This window comes from Triticum dicoccoides, chromosome 2B (assembly GCF_002162155.2).
Source record: "Triticum dicoccoides isolate Atlit2015 ecotype Zavitan chromosome 2B, WEW_v2.0, whole genome shotgun sequence".
Taxonomy (NCBI): Eukaryota; Viridiplantae; Streptophyta; class Magnoliopsida; order Poales; family Poaceae; genus Triticum; species Triticum dicoccoides.
Genome location: NC_041383.1, coordinates 623438584 through 623448904, shown reverse-complemented (window position 1 = coordinate 623448904; position 10321 = coordinate 623438584). Strand labels below are relative to the sequence as shown.

The 10321-nt window shown below is 51.0% G+C and overlaps 1 protein-coding gene across 1 annotated transcript; it reads left to right on the top strand.

Annotated features, from left to right (window-relative positions):
- Positions 1–3013: 3013 nt before the first annotated feature.
- LOC119365217 lies at positions 3014–4417 on the top strand. The gene has a single exon (XM_037630824.1). The coding sequence runs from the start codon at positions 3120–3122 to the stop codon at positions 4155–4157; it is 1038 nt and encodes a 345-aa protein (XP_037486721.1). The 5' UTR covers positions 3014–3119; the 3' UTR covers positions 4158–4417.
- Positions 4418–10321: the final 5904 nt, after the last annotated feature.

Here is a 10321-nt window from a genome sequence, read left to right as displayed (position 1 = left end):
TGATGTAAACAGTCTTCCTAAACTTGCCTAGCACTCTAGTCTTTACGATTAAGTTCGTTATGTTTACTATGTTGCTTCTATTTGCTAACATTTTAACTCTTTCTCTTGGTGTTGCTCAAGTATTATGTTGCATATTATCTATGAATTTTCTTAAACGTGTTTGTGTTAGGGATATAGATGACGAAGAAGTGGTATGTCATGTACAAAGGGGGGTTCCACGAGTCTACGATGAGTGGTCAGAGTGTCAGCCCTAAGTAGATCGCTTCAGGCAGCAGCCACAAACTGTTTGAAAGTAAAAGCCAAGCAGAAGCTAATTACTTGAAGTTCATGCTAGCGGGAGAGAGGAAGAAGAAACGGGTGAAGAACTCCTTCTTAATATTTTTCTTACTCATCGTGATCGCTTTTCTGTTGTATGTGATCATAGTTTAGATCGATGATGAAACATGTGTATGTGATCATGTAGTTGTATTCGAGACTTGTAATACTTTGTATCACTATTTGGATGATGATGAGACATTGTTGTATCATTATGATGACGATGATGACACATTGTTATAGTCCCTCCGTTTTTACTTAGTCCGCATATTAGCTTTGGTGAAGGTCAAAGTTTGTAAACTTTGACAAAGTTTATAGATAAAAATATTAATATATACAATAACAAACCAATACAATTAGATTCATTATTGAATACACTTTCACACCATATAGATTTGCTATTTTAAATGTTCATATTTTTTTCTATAAACTTGGTCAAACTTTATGAAGTTTGACTTGGCTCAAATCTAATATGCAGAGTGAATAAAAACGAAGGGAGTATCATATAGTTTCAATGCTATACGTATATGTTGGACTGTATAAGTATAAATACTTCATAATTCATAGAAGAATTTCTTTTAACTTAATAGTAATAGCACAAGGCATACGCTACTACTACACAGAGATAGCAGTAGCGCGAGGTCCACACCCACGCTATGGCTAACAAAATTGGTAGTAGTGCGGTGCACCAGTGGCCCCCGCATTACTGCTAACTGAATTGGTAGTAGCGCGGTGGCACCTGCGCTACTACTAACAGTTTAACCCGCGCCGCTACTAGGCCTCTCCCTAGTAGTGCGAGCAACCGCCGCCTCCTGCTACTAGGTTGCAGCAAAAAGGGCCGCCACATCTCCTCCCAACCTCCTCCCGCTGGAGCTCCTCCACACGGCCCCACCTCTACCCCATGGATAGGTCGGGGTTTGGGCCGCCGAGAGAGCTTCCTCTCTAATGGAACCAAGGGAGGACTGCCTCTATTCTCTGTAGAGAGTGGATCGAGCAATTTTCGCGGAGGGAGAGAGAGATAGATAGATAGGTAGATAGATATAGAGAGAGAGAGAGAGGGAGAGATGTCAGCCGTTCAGAGGAAGAAGAAGGTCTTGACTTTGTGCAGTATGTTTACATTGTTTGATTTATAAGTTTTTCTATTTGTACCGTATTGATACTTGGGTAAATAGTGTGATATTAAAACACTGTTCGGTTTCAGTATGTATTGAACTATTTTGTCATGGTTTCAGTATATACCATAATAATCAAAGTTGACGCGGATTTGAAAAGGACATGATGATATTTTACAAATTTATGACTTAGGGGTCTAAATGTTGTTTTATTTTGAAACCAGGTGAAACCATTAGAAATGCTTTCTGCTTTGCTCGAAAAAATCCAAAAGTCAGCAGGCATATTATGAGAGAAAAAAAGTGTGTTGTGCATCCCAAGAAAGAAAAGAAAAGAATTATGTACTAACTTGCACTGGACACATTAGAGATTTTCAAATGTCTTCATCCAATTCTCTAGAGTTGCCTGAAACAAAATGGAGTAAACCCGATCCGCGATGTACTAAACTAAATGTTGATGCAGCGTTCTTTGCAGATGAAGGACTAGGTGCAACATCTGCAGTACTTAGAGATGACAGGGGGAACTTTATTGCGGCTCGGTGCAAATTCATCCCACATGCAGCGAATGTTATTACTATTGAAGCAATGGCTATGAGGGATAGATTAGAGTTTGCTAATTCACTCGGTTTGAACCAAGTTGATGCGGAGTCGGACTCACTACAAGTCATCAATTACTGCAATGGACAGAAAGATGGTGGGATGAAGCGGCAACCTTATTCGTTGAGTGTGTGGATTTAGGATCTATGATTGGAAATGTCATGTTTAAGCATTGTCTTCGTTCTTGTAACATAGTAGCGCATGTGATAGCAAACTATAGTTATTGTAATAAGGCTTCGATTGTTTGGTTAAACGAGCCTCCTGACTTTATTGTCAGTTTGCTCGTAGACGATGTAAACGTGTTCTAATCTAATAAAGCTAACCATGATGGCCTTTTTCAAAAAAAATACTTGCAGTGCGCACACACACAAAAAGGGTACACACCCACGCGACCAACTCAAAAAAAGAAACATCAGTTCTACCCCATGATCAGAATTCAGAACAAAGCATTCCACGTCAAAAAACATCAACAACTCAAAAATTCGATGCTAAAACAAAAAGTATTCTGGCCCCTCACGCTCTCGGGACCCTCTCCTCGTCGCCATGCACCGGCCAGGGCAGCACCGTACCACATACATGGACGACGGACGCGCCCCCACCGAATCGACTGTGCCGCTGCCTGCTGATCGATGCCGCCCACAAACGGACGAGCCATGCTACACACACCCCCTCCGTGGCCGAATGCCTGCCACTCCGCCCATCACGGAACGCGCCGGGCGTTTTGCCGGAAATCAAAATCCACCGCAGCCCGCACCGACGAACCCCGTGCCCCAGCCCGAAGACGTTTAAACGTAACGGCGACGTGCCTGCCGCTGCAACGCACGCGGCAGTCAATGTGGCGCAAGCCCAACGCACGACGTCCCACCCTGACTGAGCCGCGAGTCCAAACTCCCCCAGAGTCCACCTGCACACACAGCGCTCGCCTGACCTCGGCGACCTGTATAAAAGACACGAGCACACGGCGGCATCGGCAAACCACCGGTCCACCGCAGCACGCACGCCTTCCTCGCGCGTTCCGAGTCGCAGGCCCCAGCCCCGGCCTTTAAAAACCCGTGAGCCCCCGATACGTCGCTCGCCACGGCAAGAAGCACAGGCACCATGGCCGGGTACCGGCGCACCATCTCGTTCCCTACCCCGAAGGCGGCAGCCGCCGCCAACGGCAAGCTCGCGGCGGCCTACCGCGTCCGCTCCGCCAGCCTCCCCTGCCGCTTCCACCCGCTCGTGCTACAGCTCGACGACGACGTCGCCGCGCTGCGCCTCGTGCTCGGCGCGTCCTGCTCGGCGTCCTCCGTCTCCGCGGCCGCCTCGCACATCGGCCGGGTACTGGCCTCGCTCTCGGACCTGCTCCACCACCCGCAGGCGCAGGAGCCGCTGCGCCGCCTCGGCATGTCCCCGCTCGCCGAGCGCCTGCTCGACGACTTCCTCCGCCTCGCCGACGCGCACGGCAGCTTCCGCCAGGCGCTCGTCGCGCTCGCGGCGCTCCAGGCCGAGACGCGCGCCGCGCTGCGCCGCGGCGACCCCGGGCGGCTGGCGTCCGCGGCTCGCGCGCAGCGCCGCGCCGGACGCGACCTCCCCCGCCTCGCGGCCGCCGCCCGCGCCGTGGCCACCAAGACTCCCACGCCGCTCCCCGAGGATCTCCAGCCCGAGACCGCGGCCCTCGGCGCGGCGATCGCCGACTCGACCGTCGCCGTGGCGTCCGCCTCCGCGGCCGTCTTCTCCGGCGTCTCCTCCCTCTCCAACGCAGCCGCCGCCGCCCGCGTCGAGGTCGCCTCCACGCCGTGCTGGATCACCGCGCCCTCAAGATTCTCATCCGCATCCGCATCAGACGCGCCAAGAACCAGCCACCAGCGCGTATGGTGGGTGGCGGACCTCGTGCGCTGGATGTCGCGCGCGAAGCGCCGGTCGGCCGGGAAACAGAGCATCACCAACGACGACGACGCGTCCACTTCCTCTACGGTGCAGCTCCGGCCCGAGGCGCGGATGAAGCCGGAGGAGCGGGCGCGGAAGGCCGCATTCGAGCTCCACTACAACCTGGAGCGGTGCATCGCCAGCGTCGACGGCAGCGGCGAGAAGGTGTTCCGGGCGCTGATCAACACCAGAGTCTCCCTGCTCAACATCCTCAGCCCAACCTTCTGATCCCGCACCGGAACTTTGGGAAACGTTTTGCTTCAGCTTTCGTGGCTTGGACAGGATTTGTACATAGTATATCGGTAGCATGTTGTCCCCCGGGCCGGGTCGCAGCCTTTGCGTTCGCCTGCATCTATCAACGGATTTGGAACCTGGCGTTACAAATCGCGCAATCTGCATTTCTTGGCCCGGTTCTTGACAGCAACCCTCTCCCATGGAACGGAATGAATTCGGACGCCGCATATTCTTGTTTCTCGCAAAAATCCACGCCCTTCGCGTTGCCCGGTGAACTTTCTAGATCGAGCGGAAATTTTGGCTTATGTGATCGCGCACAGAATATGCTTGGGTTGCCAAGAAAGAGGTCACAGATTGTGTGACCCCAAAGTCGCCAGCTTAGGTGAACCGAACCGCAAGAAGAGTTCCCTTTGGGTACCTGAAGCGCTATGAATTTCGTGACGGCGGTTGCAAAGCTGCAAGGGAAAAGCGAGACGGTAACGTCAGCACAGCAGTACTACTAACCGCTTAACCTAACCGAACCACACACAAGTCACCATTGGCCTTGGCGAGCACGTATGAGAACTCGCACGAGAAAGCCACGTGCTGTCGGGTCCAGGGCGTGCCAAACTCTGCCCGCTGCCGGCAGGGGACAAGCTTGACTTGAGCGGTGGCAAGTGGTGCGTCTGTGCTGTGTGTGCAGGTGGCGGGGGGCACCGCCGGCCGCGACAGCTCCGATCCACGGTGCGCACTCTACTGCACTGCACCCGCATAATGCGTTCGATGATGAGTCGGTGCGGTGCGGATGCCCTCTTCGCTGCCTTTTCCACTTGCCCCGCCAAGCCGCCCCTCATTCAGAAAGACCTAGGACGCCGGTCAGCTTGGCAAAAATACCATGTGCGGTGTCACGGAGCCGAGCTTCTCAAACCCGTCTCCTCGAACGTCCACTATATGTCGTGCGGACAGGGTACGTGATCAGTCACAAAATCGTGACTCAAACGGACTCCTCAATTCGGTCTGTACGTCCGAGCTGACCGTCACATCCATCATGCACGAGTTTCATCAAATCCCTCCCGCCTTGTCTTGTGCCACCGTCCCGACCACTCAGCACCGTGGTACGTGTAACTATTTCCGGACTACACCTTGCCGTCTAAAGTTAATGATAACAGGAAGCGGGGACACAATATTTACCCAGGTTCAGGCCCTCTCGATAGAGGTAATACCCTACTTCCTGCTTGATTGATCTTGATGATATGAGTATTACAAAAGTTGATCTACCACGAGATCGTAGAGGCTAACCCTAGAAGCTAGCCTATGATTCTGATTGTTATTGTCCTAAGGACTAAACCCTCCGGTTTATATAAACACCAGAGGAGGCTAGGGTTACACAAGGTAGGTTACAGAGAAGAAAATCTACATATCCAAATCGTCAAGCTTGTCTTCCACGTAAAGTAGAGTCCCATCCGGACACGGGACGAAGTCTTCTATCTTGTATCTTCATAACCCAACAGTCCGACCAATGTATATAGTCCGATTGTCCGAGGACCCCATAATCCAGGACTCCCTCAGTAGCCCCCGAACCAGGCTTCAATGACGATGAGTCCGGCGCGCAGATTGTCTTCGGCATTGCAAGGCGGGTTCCTTCTCCGAACTCTTCAAAGTACCTGTAGTAAAGAGCAGGGTCCGGCTCCTCATTTAATGTTACGCTTCATCGGCTTCTGTACCTTAATAGTCTCCGCCTCCACGTGTCGAGCGAATATGAGAAGTCGGGGCATTTTTATACTTGCCAGCCAAACCATATAAGTAAATCGTCTATTTAAAGAGACGAGGATCTTCAGATCCAATCCACACCTTCTCCCTTAAGCGAGGAATCCTTGGAGTGTGCTCGCAAAAACCACTCCAACATGGCCAACGCTCGCAGCTCTTCCTCCCGCCCTCACAGCACCGAGCCGGGCGATTGGGAGAAGTATACCATGTCCCACGGTCAACTGGTGAAGTTGCAGACCCAGGGGTTTCTACCCCCTGCATATCTAGTCCCTGTTTGAGCCGGATTGGCCTCCTTCGACGGCGGGGAGCAAGCGGAGAATTTTCCCAACCCATCCAGGGGGGGCGAGTATGCCTTTTCTCCCACTTACTGAGGGGTGTCGGATTTCCAATCCACCCTTTCCTCCATGGGCTTCTGGAGTACTACGGCCTCCAGCTACACAACTTCACACCTGCCTCCATCCTGCATATCGCAGGTTACGTTACTTTTTGTGAGCTATTTCTGGGTTGTGAAGCCCATTTTGAGCTATGAAAGAAGTTGTTTTGCCGAGTCCCTCGTAATCAATAGTGATCAATATTCCAAGTGGGCGGAGCCGAGATATGGCGCATCGCCGGGACAGGATTCCTATCCGGTACACCGAAGAAGGCATCAGAAGAATGGCCTTTTGAGTGGTTTTATATTGAGGACGTCTCCCTTCCTGACCCAATCCAAATGGGTCTTCCTGAGTTTACAAGCGCTCCGTTGAAGAAACGCCTCAATTGGCGTCCCCGGAGCCTCAGAGAGGAAGATAGCAAGGAGGTCCTTCAATTGATGAGCAAGATAAGAACGCTTTCTCTATCTGGACTATCAAATAGTCGAAGTAATGGCAATATGCATATTGCGAGGGGTTTAGCCACTCCAGTATCAAGGGCGTCCCATGTGACACTTCAATGGAGAAGACGACGCCACCCGCTGCGGTCGGAAGGGTCTGGACTCCACTACCGCTCTGGTGAAAATTCTGTCTGATTTATACAAAGGAGAAAAAGAGGAGTTCATCCGCATTAAGCCACGAGAGGATTTTCCATGTACAACCCTCCCAGCTGGATGAGTTTCTATCCATCACTCAACTCTATTCATTCCCTGAGTCGTTTTTCATAAACTCTCAATCCGTCCATTCATAACATGAATGGCAGAAAATAACCAGCGAGATCCACAGCCCGGCACCACAGCCAGAGGACCATAACTGGGCCCTTGACCCCGGATTCAAAGAGGATTCGTATATATTCGTGGAGCTCGGGGAAGGGGTGTTTTACCAGGCGAGCTATGACGACATAGAATTGGCCATCATTGCTGACTATCCCAGCCTCCTCCCTGCATCACATGTAAGTAAACAGGAGACTTATTTGTCAAAAAGGATTTACTCTTTCCGCCTTACCCACAGCACAATTGTTATGCTCTAAAGGGAAGACGATCGGCGCGCCATGCCGAACCCGAGGGCGACTCGTCAATAAGGGGTGCCCATGCCGGGTAGGCCTTCAAAAAGAAAGGCGAGCAGAAACATGGCCGAGCTGTCATCAAAGATGTATGGTTTTAAACATGCTCCGTGGTTGTCATCTTAAAGTATGACACTATCCGTTGTGTCTTAGTAGAAAGAACATCTGACAGACTATGTATGGGGATCCTGTCGGTCATGCCTCTACTAGCTGGATTCCGGACCCGGCCTCGAGGACGGAGGCTAACACGGAAGCGACACCGGACTATCCTCATACAGAGGATTCAGATAGAATATCCGCTACAAAATCTGAAGTGGAGAGCGCCATGAATTATCGGCGCCGACGGGCCGCACTCTGCGACCCTGGTTTTTTAGAAGAGGCTTTTAGCGCCTTCAACTCGGGTGATGCATACATCCGAGCCGCTCGAGATGGGCTTGCTAGAGCCACAGACCAGTATTTGAAAGATATACGGGTAAGTAAAGTCTGATAATTATGTATATCAGTAGCCCCTGAGACTTGAAACAGTTTGTACAATTGATTTAAGGATCATTGTATGAATAGGTTCTCTCAGAGAAGAATAACCTGTTGTCTCAAGAGCTACAGAAATGTCAAACCCAGCTAAGGGTCAAAACTGCCGAACTAGAGGAATCCAAGAAGGCCTCAACTGGTAATGTGTCCCTCTATCGAGAAAAAACATAATCACAATTACCAGTGGTGTTAACATGGTTGCAGATCTGATGACAGACTCCGTAGATAATCCAGGAGCGAATCCGGAAATCCTACGAGAGGATGAACAAAGAGCTCAAAGACAACTGGACGCTGGCGAGCGTATACTTACACAGGCCAGGCAGGAGAAAAACGATCTCCAAGATGCTAATACCCGGCTGGGTGAAGAATTGAAAGATGTTCGGGCCCAGCTGGCTGACTCCGTGAAGGAAAATAAAAGGCTTCAACGCTGCATTTTTAGTATGTGCTATAACGAACCTTTATATAGTTCGGTGAAGAAGGTAACTAACAGAGTTATGTCTGTAGGTATGTTGATTGGCCGTCCTGAAGAGGAGATGCCCGGATCCTCAGGCGATCGGCTTCAAGAGCTATCGCAAGTGCATGAGAAAATTCGGCAGGCAATGCGGAGTGTCGCCAAGGCTTTGTGGCCATCCGCCTCCCTACCTGGAAGTAAAGAGGAGCTTGTACAACTATTCAAGGGAGCACGGTGGCGAGTCCGACTATGGAAGATATCGGCCTGTTGAGGGGTGCGAGGGAAGCTTGAGCCATGGTGAAAACAAAGTATACCAAGCTCGATCTGAATTATATGGCCTGGGTCGGACCTGTAGGGTCAGATGGGAAAGAAATTCCAGCTAGTCTGGTATATGACCAGGTAGAATTAGCGGCCAAGTATTCCCAACATGATTGTAAGCTATATAACCTGTTGGGTGGTACAGAAGAGGAAGTTTGTCCCTAGTCGGATTGTAAAACATTTGTCATGGCGGGCCTTTTCGCTTCGGCCTCCAGACCAGATAGTCCGGAGTGTTTCCGAATACCCGCTCAATAATATAAAACCGGGGTATGCGTGGAAACCAGGCGTAGGGGTCATAGTTGCTTGAACAGACAAGTACCAAACTAGCTATGCAATATTAAATTGATAGTAAGAAATATCTTTCAGAGAGAATAGTTCCGTTAAGGGTTCCTTTCGCTGGGTATGTATGCATTAACGTGCATGTCCGGACTGTAATTAAAAAGTCACGGTATATGTAACATCTGGGGGTTCATAGTGAAGTAAGTAAAAAACATCTTTAGTCCTCTTACCGAATATTCCCTTAAGAACGCTAGCTTTTAGCTTCACCCAGTCTGAGGTACACATCCAGAGTACCCAGCAGTAACAATCGCAGAGGTGCTCCCTGTTGGGGATCGTTGCAGAAATTAAAAAATTTCTACGTATCACCAAGATCAATCTATGGAGTAACTAGCAACGAGAGAGAGGGGAATGCATCTCCATACCTTTGAAGATCGCGAGACGAAAGCGTTTCAAGAACACGGATGAAAGAGTCGTACTCGAAGCGATTCAGATCGCGGTGGATTCCGATCTTAGCACCGAACAACGGCACCTCCGCGTTCAACACACGTGCAGCCCGGTGACGTCTCCGGCGCCTTGATCCAGCAAGGAGGAGGGAGAGGTTGAGAAACAGGGCTCCAACAGCAGCACGACGGCGTGGTGGTGATGGAGTGGCAGTACTCCGGCAGGGCTTCGCCAAGCTCTTGCGGAGGAGGAGAGGTGTTGGGGAGGGGAGAGGCTGCGCCTTGGATGTGGTGCTGCAGCCCTCCCCTTGCCCCTCTATTTATAGGAGAAGGGGGAAGGGGTCGGCCCCCTCTAGATGAGATCTAGAGGGGGGCATCCAAGGGGAGCGGGCTTGCCCCCTAAGAAGGGGGGCGCCCCCTTTAGGGTCCCCCCCAACCCTAGGCGCATGGGCTAAAGGGGGAGTGGCGCACAACCCTTCAAGGGCTGGTTCCCTTCCCTCTACAGCCCATGAGGCCCTCCGGGAGAGGTGGACCCCCGGAACCCCTCCGGTGGCCCCGGTACAATACCGGTATGCCCCTGAACATTTCCGGTGACCGTATGACAACTTCCCATATATAAATCTTCACCTCTGGACCATTCTGGAACTCCTCGTGATGTCCGAGATCTCATCCAGGACTCCGAACAACATTCGGGAATCACATACAAGCCTTCCTAATAACCCTAGCGTCATCGAACCTTAAGTGTGTAGACCCTACGGGTTCGGGAATCACGCAGACATGACCGAGACAGCTCTCCGACCAATAACCAACAGCGGGATCTGGATACCCATGTTGGCGCCCACATGTTCCACGATGATCTCATCGGATGAACCACGATGTCGAGGATTCAAGTAATCCCGTATACAGTTCTCTTTGTCAATCGGTAC